The sequence below is a fragment of the Bombus impatiens genome, unplaced genomic scaffold (assembly GCF_000188095.3).
Source record: "Bombus impatiens unplaced genomic scaffold, BIMP_2.2 scf_0406, whole genome shotgun sequence".
Taxonomy (NCBI): domain Eukaryota; kingdom Metazoa; phylum Arthropoda; class Insecta; order Hymenoptera; family Apidae; genus Bombus; species Bombus impatiens.
The window spans coordinates 1,395,648-1,416,661 of record NT_176825.1 but is presented as its reverse complement, the minus strand read 5'-3'; the positions used below and the strand labels follow the sequence as shown (position 1 = coordinate 1,416,661).

Sequence of the window (21,014 nt, the reverse complement as noted above, 5' to 3'; positions counted from 1 at the left end):
GGCTCGGTCCGGGCCCATTATACGGTGGGCCGGAATTATTCGGCGGCGGAGGGAAGCCCGACGAATTCGGCGGTGGTCCGGGACCAGGTGTCGAGGAACCACTAGGCGCTGGCGAGGCAGTATATTGAGGAGTCGCGGAACCGGGAGGAGGACCTTGATAGGGTGGTGCCCCTGCTGGACTACCAGCACCACCGGGGAAAGGACTCGGACCCTGGAAGGCCGCATTGCTCGGTGGACCACCTGTACTGTTGTAAGGACCGGAGCCAGGGCCACCACCCTGGCCAACGGAGTTGGGTGTAAAAGGCGATGCCTCCGAGCCGGGCGGCGGGCCCTTCCAAGAGGCTGGTGTTCCCGGATCCTCCAGCGTGGTAGTGGCTGCCAATGGCGTGTTTAGGCGGCTACAGCCTGAAAATTTAAACAATGCATGATGTTATATCTGTTGTACTTTAGAGTAATTGATCTCATATTACCAGAACATAAGAATTAAATGTGTTATACTATAGTGCGTACACTTGAAAGTACAAAAATTTTAAAAGATGAAGGAACTCTTTCTGTTATATTATGAATTAACTGTTATGACGTTACAGAAATGCCAAAATGAAGTATGTTATAATATAATATACATATTAGTACATATACATAGATTCCAAAAGATAAGAGAAGTAATATTCGAATAGCATATATAATGATATACTATTATACCGATATAATATACTTATTACAACTCCATTATTTAATACTATTCCTCTTATTACCTTCGATATTGCACATTCTTATAGATACAGATACACTTATAATGTATAAAATCTTCAATATATAAATGTTTTCATGTAGTACGTGAAGATTCTAATGATTCGTTTAGTTATCAAGCTTATTTATGTGCAATACAGATAATTAGCTTTGCTATTATATTTATATTCTATCTATATTTAACACAATAACCTTTTTAAGCAATCTCATGTACGGTACATTTATGAGAATAGCATATCGATGCATGTAAACAACTCTAATAGTAATCTAATAATAAACAACTCTGATGCTTATATTAACGCCACTTTACATAAAGTAATATATAACATAGCATTTCTAAAGAATTCTAAAAAACAGAGAAGCAAAGTAAAATCACCATTGTTTGTCCCATTGGCCTTCATTGTCCTATAGTCACCCAGATCATTCCATTGCACCGATCACCCACAATGTAGGAATCAGCACTTGGCAAAGAAAAGGTCAATCTTCCTAGATACGTTTAACTCTCAATTAAATGAGATCACAAGAAGGTCACGTTTCAATTCCTGCATGTGTAACAACTCGAGTTTTCCTTAGAATTGAATTAAGGTTATGTGCCGGTAACCTAACCTATAGTGCGGTTAGAACGCGTTTCGCGAGTCCCACCGACGGCGAGGGGACTTAAAGCGCACGAAGCACGATTCACGATACTTTTCAGGAGTCCGGATTCGCAGTCTGTCGATGCACCGTCTCATCGAAAACTGTGAAAGCTGTGAATAACAATGGGCACCTGTACGGTCGCGTTGCCGGCATTTTCATGCTGATTTTCGACCTGTTTCAAGACGTTCCACCAAGTTTCGAGTCGAGATCCAGGCGCGCACCCACTGTTAGGCGCGTGCACAGGTCCGACATCACGCTAATCTTCATTCATTTTCTCGTCACATTGCAAAAAAATTCACGATCGTCCAAACACAAATGACTCGGTGCAAGTGAGAGAGAGAGAGAGAGAGAGAGAAGAGGCAAGCGCGAATAAACACCACCAGAGTCAACAGACGACCCTTGTCAGGGACGTAGCGTGCAGGTGGCGCCACAGCATTCGTATTCGTATTCGTATTCGTATTTACTGAAGGTTTTTAACCACGCATTAATTCACATCGAACGAATCGTAATAATTCTCCGTAACCATTAGAAAGATCGAATTTTTGTTTACCATACGTATACTTCATTGATTTAATTAACCATAAGGTAAAGATACATGGTAAACACTGGACGAACGTGATTGTATCGACACAGACGTTCCGAAACGTCAAGTTTTAACTGTCAAGACAGGTTTCGCGAATGAAAATACAGGAAGCCTGTGAGGAACGCGTGACGGCACGAAAAAAAGTCACTAGTCTCCAGCACTTTCACTCGCGATTTGTCACTCACACGTGCACCGTTCGCGACGACTCGAGGAAATACACGTACGCACGTGCGCCAGGGGTGTAGCTAGTCGACACACGCACCTAGTAGTAAACTAGACTAGCTGCTCCCTCAACGGACCACGTGTTCAGTACTCACTGTCCCTCCTAACTGCCCGCGCCCGGATGTCAACTGGATTTCTTCCTCGGTCGTAGCCAATAATTGTTATCCGATACATAAAAATCGGACGACGCTGCCATTTTTAACAGACCGGCTGCATGAGCCGACGCGGTAGCAACGACTGCCTCACACCCCGCCCAAACACACTGAAAGCACACCCCATCAAGGCATACGCAGCAACTCCGTAGTGCAGCTCGTCTTTTCTGCGTCGTTTGCCTTGTGCCTTTAAACGCCAGTCGAAAAATCGTTCGGCCGCTAGACACGCGTGTTTTGTCGGCTATTAGCCACGCTTTCTCTCGATCCTCGGAGTTAAACCGTCGCCTAAGTAATCCAGTCGTATTGATTCTAAGCCGCGCGCTACCTTCGCGTAATTACACGGCTGATATTCCTTGCGCGTGCACCCGAAACTATTCACCGATTTTTCCCTAGACGCGACCGTTCTTGCCGGCTCTACGCCAATGCGGCGCGCTCCTCTACGCTTCGTTCCTTCTTCCTCGGTTTCTCTGAATGTCTCTTCTGCGTCTATCAGTGAACCGCGCGATTCATTCAAATCCTTGAGAGGTATCACTCTGACCGGCTGTAATTTCCGATCGATTAATCAAGAGGAAACTTTGGCAACGCGGTGTCGCCTGTTGCATGCGAGTAACACAGTGTGTACAGGACGTGCAGTAACGTAATCGCCTTGATTTGTAAACAACATGAGATGCCGGCTCAGTTCGTAAAGAGCGATGCACCAAAACGGGCCAAGTTAAGTGAGAAAACAATCACCACCAACGGAAACGACCAGCCAACACGCGTCCTCCAAAGCACTACTCTCCCGCTCGCTATTATTTATCACACTTCCTCCCTTCGATATTCAATCAAACGTTTCTCTCCCTGCCGCTGCGGCAAATTAGAAACCGACGCGACGTGAAGAAACACCACACACACGATGCGTTTCTTTAATCCTCCTCCTCCGTTGGCGCACCGTTTCCGCGAACACTCGAAAGTTAACTCTCGTAACTTTCTGCGTGCAGCACAGCCAGAAAGCGTGGCGCACAAAGAACACACGTCACCAAGCAAGGATATCGAGGAGCGATCGAGCACGAAAGACGATTACGGGAAACACACGCGTCATTCGCTGCTCATTCATGGACGACTCACGGCGTGGTGGCGTGGCTCGGCCAAACGATTACAAAGAATGGAAAAAAGAAAAATAAACTGGACGTCAACTATGACTCGAAGGTGCGAAAAAAAACGTGTAGAATTGAAAGGAAATTTGTCCACCGTCAGCGTGATATCGCTTCCCGAGAATTAAAACCGCGATCCGAATGCCCGAGACGTGTAAAACATGCAAGACGACGCGAGAAGGCAGCTGTTCCACGTGGAGAGTCGCCCACGGATGCGTACGGCCCTGCGCCGAGAGCTAAACCCCCGACCGCAACGGGACTGCGCCTCGCCACAGTTACTCTTTTCTGTCACCGCCACCGCTGCCGCCGACGCCGCACTCGCCACTTTTACACAACGAAAAAATGTTTCATGTTTCTAGCGGAAAGCGAGGATCGGACAGTTTCCTAATCATCTTTATTCGCGTATGAAATTCTAATCGATCGCAGAACCATGAGAAAAGAAAATGAAAAAGAAGATAACTGTAAAGAAGGGATGTTTTTCGCGCGTGGAATGGCGCAGCGGCCGCCACATTTTTTCTCACTCCTCGTCGTTTCAAAGTCCCTCCCGTCGCGGGGGACTCAACACTCGCCGGTTGACAGTGTCACCCTAAAAATCAATAAGGGGTTCACCCTCGACCCTGCCCACCCTCTTCCTCCTCCTGCACCTTTCTCCACCTCCTCCTCCTCCTCCTCCTCCTCTTCGTCCTCCTCTTTCTATTCCTCCTCCACCTCCGCCTCTTTACTCTCTGCGTTTATCCCAGGAACGTATAGCGGGGGTCGATGGGTTGGCGAGGTTATGCTGGTCAGACGACCAGTCATTTTATTAGACGGTGATACGACGCCAGGAGGCCTGCTAACCTTCAAACGCCGCGTTTAAGCGGTTTGCGTTTAAGATGGCTTTCCTTCCTATTACCTTTCCAAAATTTATATCTTTCACTTAAACTGGCTCGTGAAAGTATTCGAAAATTTTTATTTTTTTTTTATTGTATCTGTTATATAGGTCATTTCGAAATTTCATTAGCATTGTAATGAGACACGACTATCATATTTATATTGGTAAAATCCGAAATCATTCTGAAAATGTATATAGAAGTTACGAGTTATATTCGGAGAAGGTTTCTATATTTCTTTTTATGTTCTTCAGAGTAAACAATTTTACCTTTTACTTTGTATTATTGTAATAATTTTCAACGTTTCAAGTATTGTTCTAATAAAGAACTACGAGTTTAATTCATATAAGTTTTTCTTTTCTAATTGTAAGAAGAATTTTTAGAAGAAGAGAATAGGTTGGTGTTTCGCATCAAGAATATTGAGAACTGCTGGACGCATCCAGGCAGAACTTAACTGCATTTACGTCTCTAAGCAACGAGCGTTCATTTTTCCATCCTTTTCGTAAATGCAACCGCGTCTGGCGTCGCGACACCCAACCGTGTTATGCTTCCTTGTTCCCTGGCGAGTCGTTCGAATAGAAAGGCGGCATCAACGGGAAACTATGCCGACCTACCTCACCACCAAGTTGAACTACCAGAAAACGGAGAAGATTAGTTCACGAAGCCGGAAGTTATCTGGACCGGAGCACTTTCTAAAATTTTACGAGGCTGAATCGTTGCTTCAGCTATTTATTACTATTATCAGCGACTGACACCAATTCACCTGGGACGTGAAATAGATCGAACAGTTACATAACTTTGGGGAAAGCAGAAGTTTCAGCTTGCTATACTTAACAGAATATTACACGGCAAATATTACAATCTACTCTTTGATAGTTCGTATTATATCCTTTCTCTCATGTTACCCTCGGACATTTACTGTAATAAAATCAACAAGCAAACCGAGACAATAGCTTAAAATCACTAACAGAAGTTTCTGTTCAAAATCTTTAACATTCATCGAGTATCGTATTATTTCAAAAAATTTAGATCTAACTATTTATTTAACGTGAAGCCTACCTGTTAAAAATATACTGCTCAGTTCCATCCTTTCCGTGTTCCATCATCACCCGTTATTTTCACTTGTTTCTTGATTCATCGATTTATTCGAATCTTCAAAGGCGAGAAATCACTATGTAGCGAAGAACTAGAGCGTTCGACTTTTTAGCCGTGAGCGGAGGCGAAATCCCGAAGAAAGTTTTCTACCGATAAACGTTCGAAGGTCACGGCTGTCAGACGAGAGAACCACGGGCATAAGAGTACGCTTGGCTCGCTGTCACGCGAACAACGCTCGCACACTGTATGTCAGTACGCATCTCGATGTCTATCTGTCGGTGAAGGCACGATTCGATAACCCGCGATTCGGGGTCAGTATGGCCGCCTTTTATATCCCGGAGATGTTGAAAAATCGTCTTCAGTGACAGTTGATGTGTCGTCGAACGAAGAACACGCGGGCTCCGGAAAACAGCTTTGCGACCGTACTTCGTTAACGAGGCCAGCTTTTCACGCGAAGCTCAATGAGCGATATACACAACGATACACGACTGTAATGAGGCCTTGAATGACCGTGGATAGAGCCAGATGTATTCGAAAAAGTGCTCGTATTTTTCTCTTCTTTTTCCTGTTTGCATTAAATGTATGCTTTTGGACGTAAACGTTCAGCTGCATCGTTATGCGATGAAATAGCGTAAAAGCGGACTTAAGTTTCTAAGTTCGTTACTGCGTGTGTGTGTGTGTATGTTCATCAAATGTGCGAGACAGAATGCATGAAAGTTTTAAATGAAAATTGCAAATGATACGCCGACGAAGTTCTCCTACGCAGTATAAGAATAAATTTCTTTTAGCGTTCTTCCAGGCTTTTTAGTCATTTGTACTTTTTCTGCATCTTTAATTAAAGATTACAGGAGAAGAACAAGATAAGTGAAATTTCCTACCTTTCACAGGGAAGCCGTTCTAAAATCCAATAGCTTAACCAATCAATCTTATACTATCGAAATTGTCTTTTTATTTGGCTTTAGTACTAAACATATGTTCCTCAGAAAATGAAGAAAAATGTGCTCATCATGTTTTGTTCCTGTGTTATTCTATTAATAAGAAATACAAACGAAATGACATTTAGGTGTACGAATCAGACCGTACAGATACAATTCTCCAGGTTGTAACCGGTGGTGATTGGGAAACATTTTTTTTTCAATATTCTCATTCTCTTTGTGTGTAACCAATGAGAGAGAAGTCTCAGGCCGCGAAAACTCATCCGTTGTGGCACTTCGATTTTTCCCCGACCCCGTGATAACTTTTTCCCGCAAACCATACGGAAATATCCGCCGCGAACGCGTGGCAAGCCACGAGGTGAATGACAGTTGCGGACAGTTCGTACACAAGCACGTTCCACTGACCCTGGGTTGAAACGATTCGAACGAGCTCGGAAACAACCGACCCTTGCTTGCACGTGCTCTCTCTCCCGTGGACTTTCTGTACTTTTGGTCGACGCTGTTCCCCGACTAGAACTGTCCGAAGAAAGCCGCACACCGTTCACGGAGATATTAGGATAAGTTTCATTCATACAAACTTTGGAACAAATCTCGACCTTCGGAAACCGTGACGGTGCGAAGTCTACGAGCGGCGTTCGGACTCAAGCAAACTGAATTTAATTTCCATTAAACTCGCAAGTTTATTATATGGATGAAGAATTTCTTCTGGTTTAATGAGATTAAATGTCTTGATAAAATTTTGCTCTTTTGATAATAAATTGTAAGGCCGTGATTTCTCATTAGTTTCGTTGTGCTTCGTGATATACAAGATTTAGCCTATGATATACTCAACGAGAACAAAGTTAGATCTATATGAAAGGGCGCATAGAGGAAAATTTCAATTTTTCTTGATCTTTTAATTTTCATGTTATTTGTTAGCTATGATAGTTGGAAAGAGAACAACTTGTTACATTCCAAGATATATATAAATCTTTTAAAACTAGATGAACAGATTATTGAATGTAAAAATTGCTTATCATATTTTTCTCTTTGATGGTCACATGTGACATTAGCTCATAATCGAGGAAGAAAACAAGATTGTAAATAGGATAGTTTTGGTAATGTGGCTCTAATTACTGAATTTTAGGATTGTTCCTTTATTTGTTAAAGATAAGATATAATTGTGCAAAGAAATAAGATTGCGAATAGGATAGTATAAAGACTATAACTCAGAACATCAAGAGACCCGAACACAAAGGGAAACTTTCGAAAATATCGGCGAAAAGTTTGGAAAGTATCGCGACTGTTCGTGGATTGTTCGCAGCTGTTCCTAAGTGGACTCGGAAGCTTCGGAGTTCATGGCACACAGAAACAAGTTGGATCTGCGGAAAGGCACGAAGGGAAGGCCAGAAGAGCAAGTTCGTGGTTGGCTGGAGCGGGGTGGCATGAGGAGGTAGATGAGAACGAAGCACGGAGGGAGAAGCCACGTACGAAAGAGAGAGGGAGAATAGGTCGATACGGTAAACTATTGTCTGGTGGGTGAAGTGTTCACGAGAACTGGGCGGAAGACAGCTTTGCGCTGGTTACGTGCATTCTCTGCTTCGCATGAAACGCGAAGATATGACATGCTCGTCACCGCAACGATGTTCAAGCGCGTCCAAGAAACCCCGCACCTCCATCTACGCCCGCGTAACCTTTTGCGCCTGGTCCCTCGATCGATACTGGTGCACGAATCGAATCGTTCTACGCGTTATTACCGACCGAGAATACGCTACAATATTGTCCGTGATTTAATTCGTTTTGTCTTCTATTTTCTCTAAAGGGCTTTTTCTCATGATTTAATTATCCCATTTTATTGATCGTTAAATCTCAGTAACGTCCTACTGCTTTTTTTTTTGGTGCTGCTTTGCGAGAATAGAAGTGGAATAAAAATTGGTTTTTAAAATGGAAACGTGATGTTTCTACACAGTACTATTGCAGATGTTTTGAATGAAGATTTGATATTTACCTGAAGAGTGGTTAACAGCGAAAAACAGTTTCATTTCTTCTAATAAATTAAATCGACGCACTTAAAATTAGTATCGTTTATCCTACACTTTTAATTTATTGAAAGAATTTTTTCTATTTTTCCAAAGTCCAGAATTTTTAAATAATATATCAAATCAGAATACTAGCTACGTATATAGATATTTTGTTGTGTTTAATAATCAATGAAATTTCCGTATTTGTTCCCTAATAAGGAAACAATTAGATCGCCCCTACTTAATTTATGAAGGTTCGATAGTGTGCAACGACGCCCTCTACAATCGAATCGTTTGGCGGGAGTATCGAAGAAATTGCGATAATCGCAGTACAAAATTCGTTATGAAACTAGTAAGTCGAAGTAGAGTGAAGTAGTGAATTTTCGTGAAGTGTGAATGCGAATTTTCGAGAATTTCGTCTCTGATCTGCAGATTTGTGCAAGTATACTACGTACACAAAGGCAGTTTGGCGTGCAGCAGTGCGCAACAATCCTACATCGAAGTGTGTTTGCCGATTGTCATCGGGGGATGGAGAGGTAAACACAATTCCACCCTACCACCTTGTTCTATTCGCTACGTGTACAATCTATACATATCTGTGTGTTCGTCTAGGTACATTGGCAGCAACGCTGATGTGGGTTTCGATCGTGAAACCACTGACTAAATATGGAATAAATCTGATGTTATATGGGTTTTCGTATTTCGCGTTCTGAAATATCGATCTCAAAAGAGACTGGACTATTTCTTACGATCTGTGCTACTCATATTTATATGTGGAACATATTTAACTCAATCATCGAGAACAATAAAAGTGGACTTGGCACCTTACGGAACATCGCGTCACATGTTCTGTAATACCGACCATTCATTTTATTACGCCCTCTACAATTTATAACGTTGGGTAGAGTGTAATTAGTCCGTTTGTCCATATATTTAAACGAAATTTTAGTTAGTGGGTAATTAAATAAACTTCTTCTAATTGGATTGATTTCTTCTGAACTTGAATTACTACTATGAACAAGAAATCGTAAGTAATAAAGAGAGCCAGTAAGCTCGTATTATATGGACTTCAGTTATATGAACTACTTGTCCTGCAGCAGGTTCAAATAAACGGAATGTCGGAATACTTTATGCTTAATACAAACACGAAAATGAGTAAAATTAAAGATATTGGTAATGTACTGTGGTTATCGGTGGACAAAATAAATGTAACATGAAATACTTTCTTGTATCCCACAATTTAAAGGTTTGTATGTAGTTATGAAATCGTACATTATTATTGTAGAGAAAATAAAGAATTCTACGCATCTATAATACGCGTTCATAATACGCGATTGCACAGATTGAATTAACGGTAGATTAAATTTTTGTAATTTTGTACTTGGTAGAAGATGCTTCAATGCTGTGTACTTTGTGTGTAATAAGACCATATGAAACTAACCTTTATGCCGACCACCGATAATTAACATTCGAATTAAATACGGAAGTTAACCAATAAATTCATACTTTACGAAGAAAAAATTTATTCCGACTGAATCTTCTAGTGAATGTGATATTGTAAATCTCCGTTCTAATCTCTTATGTAAATTTGAATCTATTAATGAAACGATCTGATGATTTTTGAAAACGTACATGCATAATTAGAAGGATGGTATTATAATTATATTCTTTTCTGTGGAATTTGTGTATATAATATTGAAATAGTAAAATATGAGATAGTAAGGTTATGTCGAGTAAAAATAATCAGTAGGGAAAACAGAGTAGAAATGATTTTGTGAGGCAGAACTTTCTGCGTCTACCATTACCGAACTGGTTAAACAGGTTATCAGTTTATAGCCACCGTAAAGACATTTTAAATTTCGCGGCACATATGCATTCCGCGCCATTATCTTTTTTGTCTCATTTTAGTCGTTTCACTGAGTTCACAGCACCGCGCAGAGGATATGTTCGAGGTAAATATATAAATCGAAAGTATTCTTATCACTTCTATTTTTTACATAGATTTTTCCGAGTATTTTTATATTTTGTGTAAGAGATCTTTATTTAGAGTAATTATTTAGAGGTCATAAAAGTGTTATTAATACTTACTAGTCAATGCTTCAGTTATCATCATTATGAGCATGAGATCGTCGGTTTTTACTATTAAATAGAACAATGGAAATATGCATTTTATGCATCAAATCAAAAGCAAGCACGTTTCAATAGGTTTCGAGTTTCAAATCGTTTTATTTTAAACTTCAAATAAAAATTTAGACGTTTTAAATAAAAAATGTCAAATATTATAATTTCTAAAGGGAGAAACACGTTCACTTGCTTGAATTCTGTCAATAACGAATTCATTCGTAGTAGATATTTTATTTCCAAGTTAGGAACTGAAATGCCCATATAATAAAAAATATTTGTATCGTAATAATAATTATTATTAAATTGGGAAACGAGGGTTACGCTAAAAAGTCACTGCTAAGTATACAAAATGAAGAAAAACTCGCAAAAGAAAAACAAAAAACGAACATAGACTTTCTTTTTTTCATTTTTTTTTTTTTTGAATATTAATCGTTCTCTAATTTCTGCTCTGTATTCGCATTCATACATTCTTATCTCATCGTACGTCTTTGATGTCTCTCTCATTTGCTTTTTTTTTTCTTGTTTCTCCCTCTCACATACATACGTACATTCTTTCAAGTTTCTTCTCTCTTTATCGCTCACGCACTATAATTCGAGATTAAAACATCCACGGTAACAAAACAAAAAGAAATTACATAAAATCTCCCCTATGGAATTTTGCACTTCTTTCCTTTCATTTAAACTTTCTTCTACATTCTTATAGTCTTTCTAGTTGATAAAGGGCTCGTTAAAAGCACATACAAACGACCGTCGTTATCGTTCGATTTTGAAAGTCATTATCTAAGCAGTTTTATGGCACGTATTCTCGTACAAGCCCTTCCTTTTACTTTTCTTTCTTTTTTTTTTACTCTCTGTTCCGAGAAAAAGAAAACTTTTTCCTCTTCTTCATACCACTTCTTCCAATTCGTTTAGCCATTGTTAAATGAATTTCGCGGAATTATATCGTAATCGCAACAATAACGGATCTGCTTTTGATATATACATACACTCTGAAATCAGAAGTCTTTTTACCTTCGAAATACGGTTTATCAGACTTGGACGTGAAGAAGGTCTGTCTTAGATCGTATTTCTTTCGGAATACGTCAACGATCTTTGTCGATTCCCGACGGTTTTCCTTCGTAAAAGCTCAAAAAAGAAAAAAAAAACAAGAACTTTTTCTTACAAATACCTTGCAACATAGCACCATTAGAACAAGAGAAGCGTTTCAAGGCAAATCTAATAAAAAGATTATTTGTTATATAAAAAAAATAATTCGTGCTCCTTTTATGCTACGATGATAATAGAATCAATTGAAGTAAAAAAAGAAAAGAAAAGAAAAATGATTTCTACTTTTCGGCGCGTCGGGCGTAGCTTGAAGACCTTTCAAAAAACCGCGATCGTAAATTCCAACAACGCTCACCATTTCACTCTTGTTTCGTAAAAGAACTTCCAAACATGAACAACTTATAATTGAAAGACATCGATATAGAAATCTGATTTTGCTAGAATGGTCAGGCGAGGACCTTTTACACTCTTGTACGTTTTAGGGGTACGAATGTTTTTTTTAACATTATCTGATATTTTATTTTTGTTTTTTTTTTCCTTTATCAGAGTATCCTAAAACGAACAAATTCTATTAATATGTCTACATTTAACATGGATATACCATCGGTACTTTTTTTCTTTTCTTCAGAACTTTGGTGGCCCGCGATGTTCGATCGCTTTCGGCAGCGATCACGCGTATTTTAATCAGTCAATTATGCGATGGTGCTCCTTAATTGGAATTTAAAATAAAAGATTCGCATGCTTCTTTTTCCTTTTTCTCTCTGATTTGTTATTTTTCACGAGCAATCTCTCTGTCAATAAAAAATGAAAACATTTCCTTTTTGTATCTACGCTTTCGTTTCGTTATAGTTCAATGTACAAGAGATTTTCTAGAAGTATTCTGCAAAATATTGCGTTGCACCCTAATAAGAATATATTTATATATATGCAGCGATACGACTATCGTTGGCCACACAAATAAGACAGCCTGTACATTTACTAAATCTTAACGCACTTACGTAATATTGAAAGATATAATGCAGGGAATTTATCTAGCTTAACGAATACGTGATTATATACAATATATACATATCTCGTTGCTATAACATCGCTTGCGTGCACTTATTTCTTAGAACTGACTACAGATTAGTGTGTATGGTGATAGTGTGTACGTGTCAATACAATGAAAATTGTCTAAACTTACACAGTAGAATAGGGTTCTCGCGATCGTTACTACGTAAGATTTGTCGTTATACAATAAACAATTATACATTCTGGCGATCCGTCGGTTAAAGATCTCGCATATACACATATATGTATATATATATGTATATATATATGTGATATACATGTATATGTATTTATATATATTTCTTTATTTATTTATATATTTATTTAGTTATCACATCGCACGTTCGAAATTAAGAAATTTGGACTCATAATGGAGAATTGAATTAATCTCCTGAAAAAATTTGCATTTTCGCGGGAAGATATAAAAAAAAGAACGTAAAATAGTCATTGAATTTCTTAATTGATTATTCCTAGCATTTGACCGTTACGGATGTACATTTAAACTTCGTGAAGAATGAATGTTGAAAGAATTGTTTTATCGAATGAAAAACAGTCAACAGCATTCATTCATTTCTAATATTGAGTTCAGTATTATTCTTTCTTCTTAATCCTTTTTTTTTTTTTTGCTTTTTTTCTTCTTTCCCTTTAATCGTTATCACAGTGTTTTAGTACGTTTTTCTTAATTAATATCGAATATCCTCTCGAATATATATAAAAATTAAAATAAGACCGAAACATCGTTTCATCGATTTCCATTTACAATGAAGTTATCTCGTTATTATTGTTACATATAAAAAATTATTACCTAATTTATTGCATGATATATGCATGTACACACTTATTTCACTGTATGCACCTATTTTTCGTTTATGGTTTAAACTTCGTTTGATCTCCTCTTTTTTTATTTTTTACGTTCGACCGACACTGTATTATTCTTCCTATATCGTTACAATTGAATATTTAGAACGTTATTCAAAACGACAGTGTATTTTTAAATGATCGTCGGTAAATGCTTAAACGATAACGTAAATACACATTCTTCTATCGCGATTTAAGTTTATTCGCTGAATGTCTTTATTATTTATTGACAATTACGAGGAAATTCCTCATTGAGTAATTTCAGTGAAAATAGAATTCGAAGCGAGGAATCCGACGGATCTTTGTCTCTAGAAATGAAACCGATATTCGTTACACATCGGAAACCCTAGATGAGATCCCATTGTCTACTTAGACGTTGGAGCAGCTGGCTGATGCTGCCCCGCCATCCCCAGTCTTGGTTGCGAGGAAGCAAGTAATTCTTTGTAGTACGCACTAAATTCCGGCGGTAAAAACGACGTGGCAGCCGTGGGCGGAATCGGCGGGGGAAATAAACCATTATAGAATGCGGAATAGTACATGGGATCTAAAATCGGTAGGAACTTGCCGGGCGTGTTTGGCAGTTGTGGAAAGAAAGCTGGATTGTTTTGCGGTACCGTAGGTACATAACCAGAAGGTATACTCGGAACACTGTGTCGTCTTCCAGCTTCGGTTTGCCTCGGTTCCTGTGGCTGGTGTTGTTGTTGTTGCTGTTGTTGTTGAGCGATTAACGATTTATCGCCCTCGCTGATTCGACGCTGTTGCTGTTGATGTTGTTGATGCATATGTTGGTGCTGGTGATGATGCTGATGTTGAAGTGAATGCTGCTGATGCTGATGCTGATGCTGCTCCTTACCACCGCTCATTTCTACGTTTTTTCTCCTATCGATCGTATTCTGTTGCTGAATCGTTGCCATTCTAGGATAATTTCCACTATTCAGGTGATTTAGATTAGGTACATTCGGTATAACAGGATGACTCGGCTTCCTAGGTGTGTACGGTGAAACTGGTTCACTCCTCGTCGTGTACTTGCCATTCAGGTGTTGCCTTCTTTGCACAGGTATCGCGCTATTTCTAGATGGACTCGATACTCGAACATGCGTCGGTGTACTTAAGTGATTATTTTTTTGCTTAGGGTTTACGATCGTAATTTCTAAGTTATTCGAAGCCATCGTTCGACTGTCCAGTACGTTCTGGTAACCAGGGAAGGTACTTCGTTTCGAACAATCTGTTGGTTTCTCTTTAATCGACGAGTTCCTCATCTCCAAGTTTAATGGATTAGGCCTCGGCACTACAGGTACTTTCACTATTTCTAAGCTCGGCCTCGGAAACACCGGCTTGTTCGATTTTTGTGTTAAGTCGAGGACCCCGCTGTACACAGGGTCGTTATTATTGTGTATCTGATGCGGCTGCAAACGATGCAGCGTGGGACGATACTTTGGAGGGATAGGAATCTCTTTCGGATCTCCGTAAACCATTTTTTCGTTGTGTGCGAATATCGACTTTGACTGTGTCACCTTGGGCGGAAATATCCTACCGTTAGGAACAATTGGCGGTACGAAACGATGATTTGCTTGATGCAACCCTGACGACGCTGGTGGCGGCACATTAGCATTCGCGTACAATTGTAGCAACGCGGCGTTATTAGAAGTACCAAGATTTATTACGCGGCTGTTCACCATATTATTATTATTCATCATAATATTATTATTGTTATTGTGATGAGCGGGATGTTGCTTGGTCGGCGTTTGTAACCGTGCTTGATGATGATGATGATGTTGATGTTCTTGAGGAGACGATAACATATGCCCTATGTCCGGCGTTACGGTGACGGAAATCAACTTAGGAATGGAATTAGGTGTGACTGGAAGAGGATACGATATTGGCGGCTTTTCTTCGGATTTCATTGTTGCTGGCGCAGGAGGATTGCTTTGAATCACGCTGGGTCGCGTATCCAAGTCAACGGCAGTAACTTCAAGACCACCCTCGCGAAGTATTTCCAATTTACGTTTCTTAAAACTGGGAATGATTATTTTATCCCTACTCGTGTCACTCTCCGTTTCCAGGTCAATCACTTCTGGTGATCTAGGAGGCACTATCGTCTTCTCCGCGAAAATTGACTTCTCGCCGAACAACGGTATGTTCTCCTTACCCTGAGCCAACAGGGTGGTTTGTTTAGAATCTAGTTTGATTTCTTTCATATCTTTCTCCGGCGGTGGTGTTAATGTTACCACCGTAGAAGCATTCGTTACCACTGTAGTTACCGGAAGACCCGGCGGTGAACACGACGGTGGAACTTGTTGCGATATCAGAGGACTGTTGAGCTGCCTCTCTAATACACTTTGACTTCCAGTACCATTCGTGGGTGTCGTAGAAGGTGTACTACTCGGCGTTGAAATTGACGTATTAGAAGAAGGTGGTGGACTTGGTAGTTGGCTTGTTTGCTGGCTGGGCGATGGCGTACTATTGGCAATCATAGTATTTAACGATTTCAAGCGTTCTTGTTTCACTCGTACGCTACGCAGAGACGATGTCTTGCCAGTCTCCGTCTTCGGTTTTTCGCTCGAAAGGAACGGCTGTAAAAATAAATTTAATTATCATATCGCTCGTATTATTTAATGAACGAGCATCGTATAAAGTATAGATGATGAAGTATCTCGACGATACTTACTGCTGCCGACGATACAATTGATTGAAGGGGAGGAGTTGTAGCAGTAACATTCGTTTCTACAGGGGGAGGCGTTTCCGATGGATATGAATCGTTCGTCTCTTGCTTATTATCTTCGGACTCCTCGGACACGCTGCTACTCTTACTTCGCCTTCCGGGTGTTAGTCTAACCTTCGCTTCCTCTCCTCTTTGATACCTCTCATAGGGTAACAGCAACCTGTTCGTACGACCAATTCCATAGACCGTCACTGACTTGATCACTAGTATATAAAATCATTCGAATACTTTACCTTTCGTAATGCCGTCGAGTGATAGTCGCAGCGCTGGTGGATCCTGTATTACCACCTATGTCGTCGTAAATGTTCTTCCAGAGTCGACCAGCACTGACGGAATCGTAGCCACCGAGCAATTGCACTTTCGTATAAAATAGGAAGAGATCGACTGTAAACAAAAGAACATTGTTAGTCCGATATCTTCGTTGTATCTTTCGAACATTTATTATAAGGAACGTATGAGTTTGTCAAAAGGAAACACTGCTGTAGATCAGCTTCGAACAGTACCAATCACTGTTTCAATTTAAATTACAATATATTAATATGTTTTTATATGTATGCAGGCGAAGATATGAGATCTTAATTAAAGGAGTCTAAAAATGTTTTCCGCCAATTAAAAAAAAAAAAAAGACGTCACACAGATACTGACTCTGTCTGTAGCCCAGCAGTGGCATCTTTCCGACAGGCGTACCCCGCGAGTTCATGAAATTCTGCACATCCGTTAGGAATTTCTTTTCCTCGGCGGTGGTCTTTCGCTCGCTTCGTCGTACTACCGACGAAGGTGGCCTTCCAACGCTCGGTACCACCACGTTCGAACTCGCTGGGGCACTCTTCGAGGTAGACGCCACGGATGCCTCGCTCTCGTTGCTCGATTCTCCTGGCGATGCGCTACGCTTTTTACGCTTCCTTCTCGGTCTTCCTTTCAATTTCGGCGCTAAAACATTATTTTACATTGTTTATTTAAATAATTTTTTTTTTTAATTCAATCATTCTCATTAGATTAAACCTTCAAGAATGCAATAAAATAACGAAGAATCGAGAAAGCAATTTAGAAAACAAGTATTCCTTTATCTCCTTAAGATTTCTTGCATTTCTGTTATCAGATACTCCTAATCTGTTAGAAGAAATTAATAGTTGCGTTATGTATGATGTTACTTAATATTTGCTATATTGTGGCAAGATTAAGAAAAATATACTCCTGATTGTGTTTTTCTGGATTACTGGGTAAATACATATATGAAACATTATACGTTTACGATACCGTAATGTTCTTCTTTAATATCTGACGGTTATAAAAGTCTTACTGTTTGTTTTAATGCGATACACACAAAAGATGATGATTACCATTGGAATTAAATTAATAATGGGACAATTCACGTCTCGCACGATTTCCGTTTCAAGTAAAAAGACTGCCATTAGGATCGCGTGAAATTTTTTTATTTTCCGTAACGAGTCGAAATTATACGCAAAATGTGAATATAAAATAACCTTGGTTATTACATTTGCTTAACTTTTCGCAATTTAAAAAGTAATCATTTTAAATAGCAACAAAGAAAGAACATTATATTTCGTGAAATTTTTCTTCACAAAAGATTGAAACGTACAAAACGAACAAATCGATATGTGCATTGTGAAAACTGTAATTACTATGAGTAATAATATGATGTATATAATATTTTATGTTATTGTAGGATAATAAGGTTAGTTTTACTACATAACGAATATTTTCAAATTATAATTCATATTTCTATCTGCTTTACATTACCAGAGCTGAACATATATATATGTATGTAATTGTTTATATCAATGCCATATGGCTAATTTTAACAAAATTAAAGAAGGAAACCTTCAACCATCGACTGCTCATCAAAAAATTACATTTATTAGTTTTCGAACTTAATTTAGCACTGTACGCATCTTACACTGGACACTTGCACATAGATCAGTATATGATATTGTTATCGTTTCTTTATAAGTTTCTGTACCCATTTCACTTGTACGTATCACATTTCAATACAAACTCTGTCCAGAAAGTCATTCCTTATGTCTTTTGTATGAACCACGATAATTTTACTCACCAGCAACTCGAAAATACACAATTTTATTTTTTTTAATCTTCATTAAAATAGTCATTGTCTGTCTATAACGGCGTCAAAATTAAATAAACGAAACAATCAATGTGCACAATATACAAAGTCACACCATCACTGTTGTCACCTTCACTGGTAAAATTTCTAGAAATCCTAGCAGAACAGTTCGATTGATATTTGTAGATGGATGTTTGTTCTACTGAATGTATTAATCCGGATTATGACCTTCGCTGTTATGGTTACAAAGTATCTTTCCAATAAAGTAACACGTCGTGCACGATGGAACCTCACAATAACGTTCTTCCCGCTAGCTTTACTCGACACGTTCTGTTGTTTTTTAAATACTTCTCTAGTCTTTAGCTAGTCTATGCAATCGTCTGCTGTGACTACGTGCAGCTAACCTCGGTCGGTAAATGATACCCAAAATTGCCGAAATTAATATGTATCTACTTTACGCAATGATTATTAATTATGTTATGATTATGAATAATTATTAATTACCACGTAAGAACAGCATGGTATCTGATGTTTAATAAACAGGGTACTGAATAAAATTTTTACTTAGCGGACAGTATTTGTCGATTTAGTTAAAGATTAACGAATTATGTTCAGTACATTAACTTCTTAAAAAAAAAATAAGCTCTAGTTGTCCTGTTAATTGGATTAGAAAATAACTTTATTTTGATACTTAAGTGGTTAAATATTAATAGTAAGATACATAAATAAAGTAGCTAAAATAGGTAATTGGTAAATTATAGAATTAAATAGAAAAATATTCGATAAATAGGTAAATAAAGTCAGATAATAGTAGTGGGTTAATAGGTTAACAATTGAGCGCGTACCTAGGTGATTGCAGAGGAGCTCATGAGTTTCAAGGTCCGGATAGTCGAAGGTATCTCTGCAGAAGAGTACCCTCGTACCTGGTGTGGCGGTGAATCCACCTAGTGCAGCTGCTATGGACGAGCAAAGCCAAGACGGTTCGGCACCTTCGAGCCTACGCAACAGTGCTCGATATCGACAGTACCTGGGGTACGAGAGCACGACCACTTTCGTTTGAGAAATACAATCCGATTTCCTTGTGTTGTGATTGCTTTCGTATTCCTTCTGTTGCTTATCGACGTCCGAGAAATCGATGCCAGGATCGGTGAGCACCTGAGGTTGTGGTATTTCATACCTTAGCGGACTGTTCGCCGGAGATGACGTCGGGGTCGGTGGATAAGACACCTCGCGTCCCCACGACCATTCCAACGTAGGCGATAACCAGGTGACGAGATCGTGAACCCGCACGACCACCTTTTCCGATATCGTCAGCACTTCGTCCTGCAATCAGACAAATATTTTCCTTTTATAGTAATAATTGTTTAATAATTAGTAATTTAGTAGGTACAAAATAGAAAAATATAAAAAAAAAGAGTAGAATAATTTATAGAAATCGATAAATTATATTTTTAAAGCGTGATTCAAGGGCGTTTATTATAGATAAACGTAATCACAAGATCTTTAGCGAGTACGAGCTATTATCCGTGTTACGTCACTAACTTATCATTTAAGTGACCCCTTTTCCGTTATTAAATCTTCTCCTCAAACTTGCTTTTATAGACTCTATAAATATGTATTTCCTCGAAACTTTTGTGTATTACTATATCTTCTAAAAGTAGGACGAAAAGTTCTCCATGTGTTTCATCATGCAACTTTTCTTTGCGATAAAACTTGCAGGGCATGTTGAAACAGTGTTTTTATATTAAATTAAATTACTTGTTGAATTAAAATAAATTACCTAACAAGAAAAGGGAGATAAACAAGATGATAATCAAGTTAGGCAATTTCCATGGAAACTTTCGGGATTTCTATTGTCTGAGGATGCAGGAACCTCTTTTACCAGTGAGACCTATCTAGAGTATTATTTTACCGACCTTCCATCGACAGGTGGAGGCACGGTCAAGTCCCTGCGCTACTTAAACTTCCCGATAATCTGACCTGTCCTGTACATAGATCTACTTGTCGCGTGTACGGCTAACACACCTATGTGCTCGTTATGTATACACATAATCCAGCCAACGTAACTCGTGGTTTATGTTGTACCTCGAGTGCATCGTTACCTACTCTGCTTCGGCGATAATTTAATTGTCCGTTGATGCCAGCGGCGACGTTATTTTCACAAAGTTTCAACTAACTCTTGGATCTGCTGATTTGTGGGATTTAATTCAACTGTAGGATATTGGTACCCATTAAAGCTTAAAGTATAAGTACGTACGTTAGGAAGATTGCAAATGACAGTAATAAAGTATAAAGTTATAGAAATAAAAAAGTTCTTTTCCAGTAAATAATTTAATATCCGAAGATGGCTGAAATTGCATGATAGAACATGATAGATGATAAATGCCATACGCGCTCTTCGTGTATCTCGAAGATCGAACAATGCTAGTAATGACTCATAAGGTAAACATTGGTGTGAAATTTATTACCGAGACGTTGGACGCCTATAAATCAAACAAGAAAAGTAAACGTACAGCGCGACTAAGTATTAATGTTGTTCTTTTTCATCGTTCCTCGACCTTTGAATGAACATAAGACGAGCGGGAAATCAAATCGTAGAAAATAAAATGAACTGAAAACGTAGCCACTTAATTAATAACGAGTTAAACAATTCCAACTATCCAAGACTGAAATAACTGTATTTATTCAAACAACGCGAAGTATGATGTTATATTTAATTAACATCGCCCGGTTCTCTACGACGCTCCTTCGCAATTAG

At 39.0% G+C, this 21,014-nt stretch overlaps 3 protein-coding genes and 1 long non-coding RNA gene across 12 annotated transcripts in view; 2 read left to right on the top strand and 2 right to left on the bottom strand.

Annotated features, from left to right (window-relative positions):
- Nucleotides 1–5,531, bottom strand: part of LOC100748882 (LIM domain-binding protein 2) — a 138,243-nt gene extending 132,712 nt beyond the window's left edge. For 3 of the 4 annotated variants that reach the window (XM_033321185.1, XM_033321187.1, XM_033321188.1), the window contains exons 1-2: nt 5,405–5,531; nt 13–405 (exon numbers count right to left, since the gene is read on the bottom strand). In XM_033321185.1, the coding sequence (XP_033177076.1) occupies nt 13–405; nt 5,405–5,432 (421 nt within the window). In that variant the 5' untranslated portion in view covers nt 5,433–5,531. Of the gene's footprint in view, nt 1–12; nt 406–1,126; nt 2,388–5,404 lie in introns of those variants that run through there. The other variant, XM_024368241.2, reaches the window with a different exon arrangement.
- Nucleotides 2,420–4,109, top strand: LOC117151748. Its single transcript, XM_033321191.1, has 2 exons — nt 2,420–3,059; nt 3,324–4,109. Exons 1-2 carry the CDS (start codon nt 3,011–3,013, stop codon nt 3,602–3,604), a joined length of 330 nt encoding a protein of 109 aa, XP_033177082.1. The 5' UTR covers nt 2,420–3,010; the 3' UTR covers nt 3,605–4,109.
- Nucleotides 5,532–5,780: 249 nt separating the features above from the next.
- On the top strand, nt 5,781–10,622 carry LOC112212975. 2 transcript variants are annotated; one of them, XR_004461855.1, is made up of 4 exons: nt 5,781–8,727; nt 8,808–8,911; nt 8,988–9,402; nt 9,473–10,622. It is a non-coding gene; the product is annotated as an uncharacterized LOC112212975 (long non-coding RNA). The 2 variants fall into 2 exon arrangements; XR_002946832.2 differs by having other exon boundaries at nt 8,988–10,622.
- A 283-nt stretch (nt 10,623–10,905) lies between these two features.
- Nucleotides 10,906–21,014, bottom strand: part of LOC100746223 (mastermind-like domain-containing protein 1) — a 174,402-nt gene continuing 164,293 nt past the window's right edge. For 2 of the 5 annotated variants that reach the window (XM_012386667.3, XM_012386668.3), the window contains 5 exons: nt 19,102–19,579; nt 16,819–17,103; nt 16,407–16,557; nt 16,120–16,333; nt 13,817–16,024 (listed from right to left, as the gene is read on the bottom strand). In XM_012386667.3, coding sequence (XP_012242090.1) covers nt 13,817–16,024; nt 16,120–16,333; nt 16,407–16,557; nt 16,819–17,103; nt 19,102–19,579 — 3,336 coding nt within the window. Of the gene's footprint in view, nt 16,025–16,119; nt 16,334–16,406; nt 16,558–16,818; nt 17,104–18,247; nt 18,695–19,101; nt 19,580–21,014 lie in introns of those variants that run through there. The other 3 variants (XM_003490148.4, XM_033321184.1, XM_012386669.3) reach the window with 3 other exon arrangements.

Coding starts and splice junctions, on each gene's coding strand:
- LOC117151748 (XM_033321191.1), top strand. CDS start 3,011: ATGCCGGCTCAGTTCGTAAAGAGCGATGCACCAAAACGGGCCAAGTTA. Junction 3,060..3,323: donor ACCAAAACGGGCCAAGTTAA/GTGAGAAAACAA, acceptor TTCTGCGTGCAG/CACAGCCAGAAAGCGTGGCG.